Source organism: Protobothrops mucrosquamatus, unplaced genomic scaffold (assembly GCF_001527695.2).
Source record: "Protobothrops mucrosquamatus isolate PMUCROS unplaced genomic scaffold, P.Mucros_1.0 scaffold527, whole genome shotgun sequence".
Taxonomy (NCBI): Eukaryota; Metazoa; Chordata; class Lepidosauria; order Squamata; family Viperidae; genus Protobothrops; species Protobothrops mucrosquamatus.
In genome coordinates, this window is record NW_015386835.1 from 351,790 (window position 1) to 366,643 (window position 14,854).

Genomic DNA, 14,854 nt, shown 5'->3' on the forward strand with positions numbered 1-14,854 from the left:
TCCAAAAGATTGTCTATGTGATAAATTTTATTGAAAAATATCTTAACATTGCAGAGTAACTGTGTCATTTGGGTTTCCTCATTTTCATGCTGCTTTTTGATTTCGCTTTTTTGCTCTTTTTCACTGGGTCTGCCTTTTCACCAACAAAAGAATTAGAAGATCCTTTCGATTTTTTTAGAGAAGTAGTCTTTGTGTATTTCAATCGAACGGAGCTCTTTGCATTTTTGTTTGATTTCTTCTGTTCTTCTTTCTCTCTTTGTACACAACGTTGCACTCTTAGCTTTCTTCCTTGTAATTCAGATTGGTTTAGTTTCAGAGCAAGGTGTACAGCATCTGTGGTCTTTAAGGAGAAAAAAAATAAGAGAACTCATAAAATTTCTCTTACATGGCCTGAGAAGGGGAGGGAATTTCCTCATCACAATGCAACCCCATGCCTTCTTAACAGATGATTTGGAGACATTTCAGAGCAGATCTGCACAGTACATAGTAAGAAGGCAAAAAGTAATTCCCTCAAGGAAACAGACTTCCAATCACTGAATGCCACATTCTTCTCTAATTAAACTGCCCTTTAATTTCAAGCATGGCATACTGGGAAATTCAGCTATGTACAAGGACTTGTATCATGACATGAATCAGTTTTGCGGTTGCAGACCCATTAGCTACAGTTGTCACAAGAGACAACACAGAAGAGCTCTCTTCTAATGCTATTTTTGATTACTGCAAATGAAAGGATTTCTATTTTTCCCAAATAACTATGCAAAGTAGTCATGTTTTGGGATACACCGGAAGTAAGTGTAAATGTGTAATTTGTGTAAATGCAACACTGAATGCTAGATTAAATAACCAATATAGTTATGATTTAAAGCCACGCTAAATGCGTTGTTGCAGCTATTGAATAACTGACATACCTCAAATAGAACATAACCAAATCCTTTGCCGATGCCTGTGTTTCGATCTCTCACAATTCGTACACTTGTCACATTTCCACATTCCAAAAAATGATTTCTTATAGTCTTATCATCAATTTCTGTAAATATAACATCTTTCAGAAATATGCAGCTATTTAAACACAACAATTTTACGACGTGACCAAATTCCTATTACTATTTAAAATTTCTATTCTTTAAACAAATACAAATATAATTGCTGCCTCTCAAAGTTATCTGCTTAAAAAAAAGATTAAGGCTAATGGGACATTATTGGCAAGGAAATAGCTCTATATCCCTTACTTATGTTTTAGTTATCTTATTTTGGCATACTTCCTAAACAAGGTTACAAATTTACCAATTCAAAGCAACTTTTTTTGCTTTATCTGCATTTGTAGATACATTATGTTTATAGATAATTATAAATCAAGAACTTAAAAAACAAAATTCAGCTTGGGACTAAAAGAAACAAGTAAGCTGAGACATTCTGGCTTGAAGAGGTGTTACTTAGTGTTAATTGCAAACCAGTCTTCCAATAGTTGTCACAATACCTACATGTATACTTTTCAGTCACTTTTGACAAAGGAACTAGTACATTTCACCTTCTACATTTAAGTTTGTTGTTAATATCTTGACAAATATACCCACTCCATTAATCTGCAAAAGTATAATTTTCTACCAAAGTAATGTACATTTCTTTGACCTGATTAACATTAAGTTATAATACATACCATAAGGCAGATTTCCTATGAATATTGATTTTTTGTTATCATGCTGTAAAACAAACAACAAAAAGAACTAACTCAGGAACTTAGAGAAAAAGCTAGAAAAAATATATAGCAATTGAATTATGTCTATGGAGATTCTCAGTCATGTCATGGTTGTCCCAAAGGTGCTTTTTCAAAAGGCAACTGGATTTTGTTTTTCCTTGAAGACGTTTGGCTTCTCATCCAAGAAGCTTCTTCAGTTCTGAAGCTGCCTTTTGAAAAAGCATCTTTGTGACAGCATTTGAATTACTTACACAAGTAGATTTTGAAGCAAGGTCAACTCTGATATGGAATCCACTGGTAATTTCTGTTCCATTACTATGAAACCATAAGAAAATAAAGTAACAATACAAATTACCCTAAATTTGTTCTGAACATTGTTTATTTTAGAAATAGTGTTTAATAATTAAGACTGATATATCTTAAACAACATGGAAATTAAAGTAAACATACCATTTTAAGGCATTGTTTGCTGCAGACTCCTCCCTGAAAACAACGTAAGCATTAACATATTTCATATTAGGGTGTAGCTTTTGCCTAAAGGAAAAAAAGAAAGCATAATATTTGTTATATTTTATACTGCCAGACTCAAAAATAACTCCATATATTTTACATCATAAAAATATAAAGATGTGTCAGAATAAACAATCCAATAAAAATACAGCAACAGTCTCCATTCATTCCAATAATGCCCGCTTGATCAATTTTATCTTAAATAATTTTTGGAAGGCCAGCAATACAAATGCAGCCTAACTTCCAGAGGGTGGATATTCTATATTGTATAATTGAAAGTTACATTATCACATAAAGTTGAACTTTTATGCGTTGGGATACTAGTCATAACAAAACTTGAGATTTGCTACACAACATTTAAATTTAAATTATATTTAAATTCAGAGTTAAGAGGGACGATATATTTTCTAAGGAATACATTATAATTTCTTGAATCTAGATTACAGCTCAACCATGGAGAACTTACAGTTGTCCAGATTCTACTGATATATTACTAGGTTTCCCAGCCAATTGAAAAGCCACAGATTAGCATCTACAACCCACAGGGTCAACTTCTTTTAGTCTTTTAGTTACAATTCCCCACAATGTTATAAATAAGGCAGTTCTGCTATGGTGAAGGAACAGGACCATCTCTTAATTCCATAGTTAGCATTTGAAGAGGCCATTATATTCCAGTTTTACAATTAAAACTTTACTATAATCTACAAAAGTAATTACATGCTGCAAAACTAACTTCAATTTTTACTTTGGCCCAGAATAGCTGAAAAATGCCCTGATATAAGCAAAATATAAGCACTGCTATGATACATCAGTATTTTCTGTTATATACATTTTATTTTAAATTAGGGCTAAAAGATCCAGGCTGAAAAAAACATCACCAACATAATTAAGTGGCAGCAAAGAACTAGATGTTTTAAAAATATTTCTTTGCAGCTATCTAATGGTCATCCAGATTTCCAAAGCCCAGATGTGATAGACCCAATATAAGAATCAAAAAAATATAACCCGTAAATCTATTCTCATGCACAAATTAAAACACATACTTTATAGCAGCCATTTTTTTGGATATTGCATCTTCTGCTGGAATCTTCAAAGAGAAAAAATGGTATATTATTAAGTAGGCATTATTTATCAATATTATGAACATTTACAATTTCTTTAAAACACAAGACAATCCAACTCTACAGGAGAGATAAATTGGATAAGCATTTCTAGCCATGCTAGCATTCAGCTTATAGCACTAACACACACACACACACACACACAGAGAGAGAGAGAGAGAGCCCTCAGTGGGAGATCAAGTCTCTACAATGAAGCAGCCTGGAACCAAGCCTTCAACTGAGAAGAGTGTATGCAAAATCTTTCCTCTCTCTTTGCCTGGGGGAAAAAGAGCATTTTCTTATATTACGCTGCTGACTTCCTGCCAAGTCCAAGGTTAAGTGTGCTGTTGGAAATCTATCCTGAGCTCACAAAGAAATGATGGGAGGAAATTATACATTGGTTAAATTAAGCACATCTCCTAGATACAGTATTCTGTTCCTCCTTATCTGCTTCTCCATTTGTCTAATAAATACAGTATGGTCCTACTAGAGGCAGATAGAAAATCAGCAAGCAGAAGACCTATCAGTAATCTGTTTGTAAGGGTCAGTAAAAAGTGAGTTAAAATAATAGGGAATAGGCAAGGAATTTGTATTTTCCAAACATGTTAGTTTGCAGCCAACTCATGAAAGATTAGGCTGAGAAAATGTTAAGGAAAAGAACTAGGTTGCTTATGTTGTTTATGTTATCCAGTAATCTGTCATTCCACATGTAACTATATGCATACTTTCCATACCATTATGACACTTAATAGTCTTACATACTCTTACATAATGCATTCAGCAGCTGGCCAAATTACCTTAATTTGCTAGTTTTACATCATAATCAATTATGAAACGTGAGATGATTTCTTAGAAACAACTGAATTATCTTACATACTAAAATGCATTCAGCAGCTGACCAAATTACATTAATTTGCTGGCTATACACCCAACCATAATCAGTAGGCTCACTGGCTTCTAACAAATTCAGTGAAACAATATTTTAAACATCTATGTAACAAATCAACAGAAATGCCTATAAATAAAGAAGAATGAAATCATAGGCATGGCACCATAAATTAACAAATTCATGACAATTTTTTCCACATTAAATTTGTATTTTAATAGCTTCCAAAGGCCAGTAGGGCAGGGGTCTTCAAACCTGGCCCTTTTATGACTTGTCCCTGGCTGAGGAATTCTGGGAGTTGAAGTCCATAAGTCATAAAAGGGCCAAGTCTGAAGACCCCTGCAGTAGGGAGAGGGCAAGCTTGATTTTCAATGAGAGGCTATTTTCCTCAGCAGTGGTGCCTCTACTGAGAAAGAAACTCCACCTAGCCTTCTTAGATATTCAACAATATTTGGTTTCCAACCAAAGCCAACCATTTAAATAAATGGTTTTGCTTAACAATCAACGACATTCACTTAACAATCATAGCATTCGCTTAACAACTGTGACATTTGCTTAATGACTGCTGCAAAAAAAAGACTGGGAAATTACTTCCAGTCACATGGGTGCCTCAATTTATGACTATAGTGACTTATGACTGGATTTCTGGTCTCAATTACCATCATAAGTCAAGGACTATCCATATATAGTGCACTTTTCGTGCAAGCCAGAAACTGAGATTATTTACTAGTGAAGAATCACAAAATAAAGTAAATGACATACCAAAGAACGGAAACGAATTGATTCAATTTGTCCATATTCTTTGAAAAATGCCTTCAGCATCTAAATTCAAAGAGATATAATTTTATTAGGTCAAGACGTATAACCAGTGATAAGAGAAACAGCAGCGAACACTTAACCCGTATACAATGAATAGAGCACCAGGAACCCCAAATAATACATGTTTGTCCAATGATTAAAGGATAAAATGAAAGCAGTTGATTTTTTTTTCCTAACAGAATTACTAAAGATGAAATCAAACCAAAAACTTTTTCCGAAAGTAACCGGGGGTTTCTTTTTGAGTTAAAATAGTAACACAAAAAAGTCTACATAAAGCAGGCATGTCAAACTCGCGACGTCACAAGATGTCGCGCAACATATCGGGCCAGTTTTGCCATTGCCAGCAATGGGGTGGGTGTGGCTTCCACGTGATGCATCCGGCTCACGGGCCGGCAGTTTGATACCCCTGACATAAAGCACTTTACCTTCTTTGCCTATGCACATTTACTCACAAGAAAATATTCTTTACAAAATCAGTAGGCTAGCACAGTATAATGGTTATAGATTAACACAGGGATTCCCCAACCCCCTTTTTCTTTGTCTTATGTATTATATTTTTGGATATACCATATTTTACTTCTTTTCTGTATTTTGCTTAAAGTTGTTTACACTAGAACAAAACAGTAATGGGTACATATCTATTGATGTAATTTTAAAAAATGCTTAATATAATCGTACAAATAGTCCATTATCAAAGCTACTTACTTGTGCAGTATAGGTAACAGGTAAATTCCCCACAAAAAGAGTCCTCTTGTTCTTTAATTTTTCTTTAGCCAGGTTAACTTGGATTTTCTTTTTTTTACCTTGAGCAGCTTCCTCTGCAGTTGGAAAATGTTTGGTAGCCCTATTTTTCATTTGCATTTCTTCTTTTTCTCCTGATTCCCTTACGTGAGCCAAAGCACATTCCCTTGATGAAAAATTTATAACTGAGTTATTAAATTGAGTATATGTAAATAATTGTGAATGTTCACATAATCACCCTCCCAAAAAATCAGTATTTTAAAACTAACTTTTCACTGACAAATTATCAGTTCTACAGATTGTAATTACCTACATTAAAAGCATGCACTTACTATCATTTAACTACATGTAACCAACAAGCTTTGAGGAAAAAGGAAACACAGAAAGACCATAGCTACAATTTTAGCATGACACATACTTGCTGGTAAATAAGTCTTTATCAGAATGAGATTTATTTCTAAGTAATCATACAAAATACTGCATCGTAAGAGACAGTTCATGTTACAAACAGAATTGTCATGAGACTTTACCATTGTTAACGGTATGTGGGAATGACCTTGGGAGACTGGGTGAAGAGATACTGCTTAGGGCAGTGCTTTTCAACCAGTGGTACAGGTACCACCTGTGGTACATTGGCACCTGGCAGGTGGTACGCGACCATCCTAAAAAAGTGGTAGCGGGGGAGGGGAATGAGCTGAACCGGTGGCAGCAACGCACAAGCCTGAGCAAGAGATGGCTGGAGCTGCAGGGCTGTCAGGGCACAGTGGAAGCACCAGGATCAGCGCCAGGCTCCAGCTGGAGCTCAGCGCTGATCCTGGTGCTTCTGCTAAGCCCTGAAGAAGCACCAATCAGCTGGAAAGCAGCACTGATCCTGGCGCTTCTGCTGAGCCCAGAAGAAGCGCCGATCAGCTGGAATGTAGCAGCATCTCCAGGGTCTTGTGATTTACATTTAGATGCTTGGCAACTGATTCATATTTATGACGGTCACAGTGTCCCAGGGTCATGTGAAGTGACCAAACCCTGCTGCAACCACCCAGCAGACAGAGGGAATAAAAACCAAACACCCCCCCCACCCCACTCCCGCTGCCAATCCTCAACAGAAATGTTCACAACAATGAAAACCTCGGACAGGAGGAAGAGCGTCCCCAGGCGAGCAGGCAGGTGTCTTGCTCGGCTGTAGCTTGGGGGGGCACTTTTTCAGTGCTGTTGTAACTTCGGACAGTCATTAAGCGAACTGTTGTAAGTCGAGGACTACCTGTACTTTATCACTTTTTTCCTTTTTTTGTTTTTGGGTCATCAAGTTTTTGACACCTTGCTAGGCGACTGGTGGTACTCATACTGCCATATCCTAAAAGTGGTACAGTGGGTGAAAAGGTTGAAAAGCCCTGGCTTAGGGAATGGTCATATAAGAAGGGAATGGTCATATTAGCTCACAGCTGCATAGTGGGTGAAGCCAGAGTCTCAGGAGGGACCCTCCCTAAGATATCAGTGTGGAAAGGAGATGGTAAGATGATTGTATTTTCAGATTTGCAAGATTCTGTTAACATAGCTTTATGATGAAATCAAATTAGTCTGGTTGTCTGGTAAGGCTTGCAATAATTTTCAACTAGAACAAGTACACATGTAGTGTTCGACTTACAACAGCTGATTTAGTGACCGTTCAAAGTTACAATAGCACTGAAAAGTGACTTATGACTGCTTTTCACGCTTATGACCATTTGAACATCCCCACTGTCACATGATCAAAATTCAGTCGCTTAGCAACTGACTCATATTTATGACAGTTGCAGTGACCCGAGGTCATGTGATCCACCTTTTGTGACCTTCTCACAAGCAAAGTCAATGGGGAAACCACTTAACAACTGTTACTAACTTAACAACTGCAGTTATTCACTTAACAGCTGTGACAAGAAAGGTCACAAAATGGAGCAAAACTCCCTTATCTCACAGAAATTTGAGGCTCAACTGGTCGTAAATTGAGGACTACCTGTATTTATTTTAATAGCAATAGGATCTTTTAAGAGGCAATACTCATGCTACATTTTTAAAATTGCTAATCTGCCCTTTCCTTAGGACCCAGAGGCAGTAACTAACCAATGCGTGAAATTAAGCACAATACATACAGATGCTCTGTATAGTTTTTCATTTACCTGTTTGCTACTGTTTCATCTGCTAGGGAGGTATCTTTCTTAGATTTCTTTGTTTTTTTTAAAGACTGTCTTTTAGTTGATGAATCTTGAATTTCTGTGATAATTTCCTCTTCTTTATGGTTGCGCTTCTTACTTTCCTTTTAAAATTAATACACAGTCAAACATGAAAAATTAAAGTTACACAATCCCAGGAAGGTGAGAATATCCACATATAGTTTTGCTAAATTTGGCAATTTGCTCGTTATTAATACCTCATCGCATTTCAGACTGTATACCTTATAAATGGAGACTGGACAATTTGCTCATGTTAATTGTTGCATCTAAGAATAGTAGCCAAGATCTTCTATCTCAGATGGAAGTAAAATGGTATCTGGGCCCATCTTTTACTAAAGTCCAGTGATCATAATGGTCCAAAAGCCACTAAATGGGACAGGGAGAAACACATATGGAAAGCAATTCAAGTCATAAAAACAAGAGGATTGTATCTGTGTTTCTTCTGTTCCAGGTCTCTTTGTACTACATGCATGTGTATTTTTTATTTTTTTTTTAGAAAAAGGAGAATGTGGTATAGGTTGCCTAACTAAATGTTCCTTTATGTTACAGAGCCTAAGAAAATGTTGGAGCACCTGGAACTGACCACTTTTAGTTAATTTTAGTTTAGTAAGAAGCCTAATAGGCAAAAAGCCAAGTTTACTAAAGCTACTAAATGAAGAACTGAGAGATCCCAATCATTTAAACAGAGATGTTACAATCTCCAATTCATTTCTATTTATAGGACTTGTGATAAGGATTTAGTTACATGACTTTTGAAACCACTATTACAATTTCAATCATAAATCACAACTTCGGAATTAAACTGTGAAGAAGGGTTTCAAGAACTTTCTTTTAGATTAAACAGCCTTTTTCAAAGCAGCAATTATAAAAATTATTAAACAAGGTTTAGAGTGAATGAAAAAGACTTACTGGTTCTTAATTACACATGAATTAAGAACCAGTTGAAATTCCTATATTTTATATTCTAACATGTTTCCAACTGCAATTATAGAATTCTTGCCCTATATTGTAGCAGAGATTGGAACTGGATCGAGTATTTTTTAAAATTTGTTTATACCCAATTTGGACTTATGGAGTGAATATTGTAGCAACCAAATTTGCTGATAAAAATTATTTATGAATGGTAAAATGAGAAAGAAAAAAATGTTAACAGCACTGATTTCTTCAAAGTGGGCAAATAGGCATCAAAATGGGAAACAGAACATGGGCAGAGAGGTATATTGGCACACAAAATCCAAACTCCATTATACTTCCATGGCATCTCAGCTGACAGTGATTGATTAGAAAAGGGACTTGGGGATCAGGGTGAACAAGTAAAAAATGTTAGCCCAGTGTGCAGCTATTCTAAGGCAAACTCTCCTTCAAAACAAACTTGAATCCTGAGGCCTCGTGAACATATTTGTATAGTTTTCTTAGCAACAATATAGGAGGGACTTGCTATTCTTTTCTTCTGGGATGTTTTTTCAACTTCCCAATGTAGCTTACAATCCTATAGCCATGTGATCTTACACTCAAAAATTAACAGGGTTCAACTCTGCTTAATTTTTCAAGCTGAGTCACATTCCTATAGGTGCTCCCAATTAGGGCAGCTATATGCTCTAGAACAGGGATGTCAAACTGCCAGTAGCAGGCCACTTTCATCATACCGAACCCACGCCCACCCCATTGCCGGCAATGCAAAAAGAGTCGTGATACGTTGCGACACGTCACGTGACGTGGCGAGTTTGACACCCATGCTCTAGAAAGAGCAAACGTCATTCTTGGAATCATGAAGGGAAATGAAAGTACAACAGCCAATATAATAATTATCTTATATGACCTCTCCAAGAGACCACACTTGGAAGCGCTATGACTAGGCACAACACCTAAAAAAGAGCATTGTAAAGCTAGAGGGCAGATAAAGAAATGTATGATGGAAGTATATAAATGATATAAAACATCTGATGGGGGCATTTACACCTTTAAGTGGTTGCAAACAACTTCCACTATAAAGATCACCTATAACACGTGAAATAGATGTCCCATACCTAGTTATAAAAAAACTATTTTTAACATTTGATTCTAAAGTCTTCAACTTAATACACAATTAAGAGAATATGGATGAAGATCAGGAAAAAATCCTTTCCATGTTGAAATCAATACACGAAACCATTCTTTCAGCTTGTGACAAAATGAGATGCAACATAAAGGAACAAGATGCCAGCTTAGAAATACAAACACTGAAAATGGAAAATACTTTCTATATAAATCAGAAGAAATTTGAGGAGAAGGAAGAACAGATTGAATGGAAGATAAACCTATCAGAACAATCGTGGGAAATTGGAGTAATAGGGAGGCAATCTAATGAATACAAATGGGCTAGTTCTTCCAAAAAAACTGTAACTAAATGGTCTTTTTTATTTCAAATAATATATATAATAATAGATGGAGAACTATTTGATAATTTGAAAGCACTGACATGGAAGGCTAGTTGGCAAAGGAAGAAAGCCAGAGAAAGGCTGAAGAAAATTATTTTGATTTATTAGAGGGGATTTCATATTACTAATTAGAGGATTAAATATGGTGGAAAATAGATAAATTTTAGAAAATAAAGTAACATTATAACTGAATAGGTAAGATGTGTAACAAGACTAATAGACATTGGTATGAAAAGGGAAAAAGAGAAGTTGATATAAGGGGAATTTTGGTCACCTAATTTAAAATATTTGGAAATCAGTTGAAAATAAGAATTCTGTTTGCTTAATATGAGATAATAGATATTACCAGAAAAAGAGAGGGAGTATTTGAACTTTTAAAAATTAGACCCAAATGAAAAAAATTATGAATATTATTGATTTATTGGTTAACCCAGACAATACATATAATGGTTTTGATTTATTAAAGGGGATACTGTACTATTAATTAGATAGTTTAATATGGTGGAAAATAGATAACTTTTAGAAAGCAGAACAAGACTATACTCAAATAGACAAGATGTGTATTTAGAATATTAGATTTTTGTTATGAAAAGGGAAAAAAAGAAGTTGAGATAAAGGAAACTTTGGTTACCTAAAAACTTGGAAATTATAAATATCAAATGTTAATTTGAATATTGATGGGAAATCAAAGCTTGGGAAAAAAGCAATAACAGGACATTGATTGTATATAAGGATTGAATGTAAACACAATTAAGATATGTATAAGCTAAAATTATTGATAAATGTAATAATGATGTTTTTATTTAGTTGATAATAATAACTGTATTAGCCTAATATGAGATAGTAGATATTAAGGGAAAAAGAGAGGAAATATCTGATGTTAACTTGAGAGTTGTACTAAAGATTCATGTATGTTATTGAACTATTGATTAAACCAGTCACCATGTTGCTTTTTAAATACTTAATTGTAAAATTAGAAAACTAATATTATAAAAGAGAAGATCTTTACATAATACACAAACTGCACAATTTACTAACAATAGGTGTCACTAAAGGAATGGAAAATGTAATGGAGGATTGGGCTATTAGCAGCCACTAATTTTGATTGGCTGTTTGCTACCTTTCAAAATTTCCTCAGAGGAAGTCTTTGAATACCAGCTTTTATAGTGGTCAATGATACCAGAACATATGTCTGCTCCTTTCCTGTCTAAGTTGGTGAGCTTAATGACTATATATAAATGGCTACGCTATAACAAACTATATTGGATTACATACAACGGGAGCCTGATGCAACAGGGCCTTTCTTATGTAGACTGGAAATCAATTGTGATTATAGATATGTTCTTCTGCTCAGATAAGTCTGAAAGTGGTTCACAAGTCATAGCATTTGCATATTGTCACACCCATTTTAGAACATAAATTAGTTAAACTTACTCCTGCCACAGCAACATACATTGGCTGTTTTTCAGCCTTAGGAGCACTGAAGAGTTGTACAAGGACATTTGAATCACATGCTGCAGATTTGTTTTGAAAGAGGCTGCCAGCCACTTGCCCCACAACATAATCTTCACTTGATTCAGCAGCAGCATTCCTGCCACGTGTTTTCCTATTTAAAAAAGATAGAGTTGGTCAGGATTCACTACAGGAAACAATTGCATCCACAAATGTTAACTGTTGATAATTTTCCCTAAGATTTTTGAAATGTATAAAAAGAGGGGATAATGTCATCAACTGTGAAATCCCTGTATGAAGAGATTTGTATTAATAAATTTGCCAGTTTGTAGGGCACTGCTACTTAAGAATGCAGTGTTTATTACTGTAAACATAATTGCCCACGTCATTTTATTACTAGCATGTCATGCCCTATTTCTGTGTCTCTGTGTGTGTGTGTGTGTCTTTGAGTCAGTGCTGACTACTTGCCACTTCTTGTACTAGTCCTTGCAGTTTTCTTGGCAAGATTTCAGAAATGGTTTGCCATTGCCTCCTTCCCAGGGGTAAAAAGAATGGCTGGCCCCAAGATCACCCAGGGAGCTTTGTGCCAAATGCAGAACTAGAATTCCCAGCTTCTAACCTGGTGCATTAACCACTGCATCAAACTGGCTCTGAATCGTTTAATTGCCCCAAATCAGCTTTCGAGTTCTTTTTTCAGCAGATGAGCAGACGGAAAAATGGGGGAGCGGTCATTAAGGGGGAAACACGTGGTACCCCGGGCGCAGCTGGAGCTTTAGCAACTCTTCACTTCTTCTTGGAGGGGTCCCCACGGCATGATCCTAGGCTAAGCGAAGGAACAAAACAGCTGCCAGAAGCCCTCCAAGACCCTTTAGGAGAAGACGAGAAAACAACGAACATTCCCACAACCACAGTCCTCACCCTGAGGCTGGAGAAACTTCTACCAACCGGGCGCGCTTCATCTTCACTCGACAGCTGCAGCAGCCACTTCCGCTTTCGCCTTCAAGCATAGATCTAAACTAGCAAACAGAGGAGACTTCATCGCCTTTCAAACTTCGCGAAGGACAGACGAACACGGGAGTTGAAGTCCACGAGTCATAAAAAAGCCAAGGTTGCCTACCCCTGCCCTAGGGCCTATATCGGTATTTGGGCGTGCTGGCATTTATAGCATTGTTGCCGACTGACTGCAAAAAGACATTTCGGTAGGATTTTACGTATTCTGATTGAAATTTAGAGAAACTATTAAGACTGGCTTCCAAAAATTACTGTGGTTCCCATCCTTACATCGTTCAGGTGCTGTTTGAAGATCCGGTTATTTTGCCAGCCCCCCCCCTTTTTTTTTTTTTACAGTTTTTGGGTTTGCTTTGCCTTTTTATATTTTGCTTTTCCAGTCTTGTGGTTTTTTTTAAATTCTTTTAATCAGTTGGGTTTTTACTTGTTAGCTGCTCAGAATGGTTTGGGAGTCAGGCAGTCTTTAAATAAAATTTTAAATGTTTAAGTAATCAGTAATGAGCTGAAGGGTTGAATCATGTTAAATCATCTGTATTTAACTATGGTTTATTGAATAAGCCATACAAGGCTAGCAGCTATAGGCACTGATGCACTGCAGGAGTGATGATCCTAAGCAGGGGAATGCTATCCAATGTATTTATAATTGAAGTTCTGTAACTAATAGAACCAGTTTGTTGTTGTTGTTGTTGTTAGTTGCAAAGTCGTGTCCGACCCATCGCGAACCCATGGACAATGTTCCTCCAGGCCTTCCTGTCCTCTACCATGTAAGCTCACATCTACTGCTTCAGTGACTCCATCCAGCCACCTCATTTTCTGTCGTTCCCTTCTTCTATTGTTTGGTGTAGGCATCAGGTTATAATCCGGGAGGACATGAGTTCTAGTCCTGCCTTGGGTACAAAGCTAACTGGGTGATCCTAGGCCAAGTTACTTCCTCTCAACCCTAGGAAAAAGCAATGGCAACTATTTCTGAAAAACCTTGTCAAGAAAACTGCAAGGATTTGCCCAGACAGTCTCTGAGAATTGGACATGACAGAAGAAACATAAATATATGCACAGTTTACTGCTGATTTACAAGGCTCCTGGCTCATCAAGCTTAGGTATGCTTAACAGCTGGATTGAGCTGCCTAGGGAATACAGTGTGCGGAGCTTGATGTTGTTCAGAATGACCGCTGTTTTATAGCAAGGAGAATGAACTGAACTCCAACCCAGCCTATAACATCAGGAGTGAATTACTTTATAGCAGTGTTTCTCAATCTTGGTAAATTTAAGATGCATGGAATTTCCCAGCTATGCTGTTTGTAGAGGAAATCTGGAAGTTTAAATCTACAAGTTTAAATCTACATATCTTAAAATTGCCAAGATTGGGAAACCTTGTTTCACAAGGTTTGCCTTTAGATGATTGTCTCTTTCTAATTACAGATTTCTTACCATATAAAATAAAGCCCTGTATTGGAACCAGCATATTTTTTAAAAAAAATTAAATCTTTTTTTTTTTTAGTACATCGGAGTGAAGTATCATATTTTGCTCCTGGATAAATGCAAGTGTCTGCCATCACTATCTACTAATACTTGATTTCTCTATATATTTCAGTGGACTGTTTTCACTTCCTCTTGTAGACAAAAATTATAGATCTCTGTCCCGGAAGTCTGAGGTAAGAGCACTCTACCATTTATCTCTTCTATGTAGTATGCAAGCGTTTAATTACGGTAGTACTTCGACCACAAGGCTGAAGCATTCCGAGTTTGTCTCCCCGTCGCTGGCATTGTACGTCATATTGTGCTAATAGACTCGATTGAAAAAACTTGCGCGCTCTCTGATAGGTGTCCTATTCGGAAATGCTAAATGGTAGCAAAGGGACTCTTAAGAACAAACAGCAGGAAACGAGAGCTACGGTTCATGTACTTAGTCCAGTGTTTAAAATGCGTCATTAAAACCTTGACCCGCTATCCCTCCCCCAAAATACTTTTCTTTCCGCTACATCAATAGAGAACCGGGTCAATAATAGTCAGCATGTACAGCA

At 36.4% G+C, this 14,854-nt stretch overlaps 1 protein-coding gene across 1 annotated transcript; it reads right to left on the minus strand.

Moving 5' to 3' along the window:
• On the minus strand, positions 1-12,820 carry RBM34 (RNA binding motif protein 34). Its single transcript, XM_015816911.2, has 11 exons — positions 12,744-12,820; positions 11,808-11,979; positions 7,903-8,039; positions 5,717-5,918; positions 4,955-5,014; positions 3,250-3,293; positions 2,147-2,230; positions 1,948-2,011; positions 1,658-1,700; positions 909-1,027; positions 1-340 (listed from the first exon to the last, which is right to left on the minus strand). The coding sequence occupies exons 1-11, from the start codon at positions 12,782-12,784 to the stop codon at positions 65-67; spliced, it is 1,242 nt and encodes a 413-aa protein (XP_015672397.2). The 5' UTR covers positions 12,785-12,820; the 3' UTR covers positions 1-64.
• Between the last annotated feature and the right edge of the window lie 2,034 nt (positions 12,821-14,854).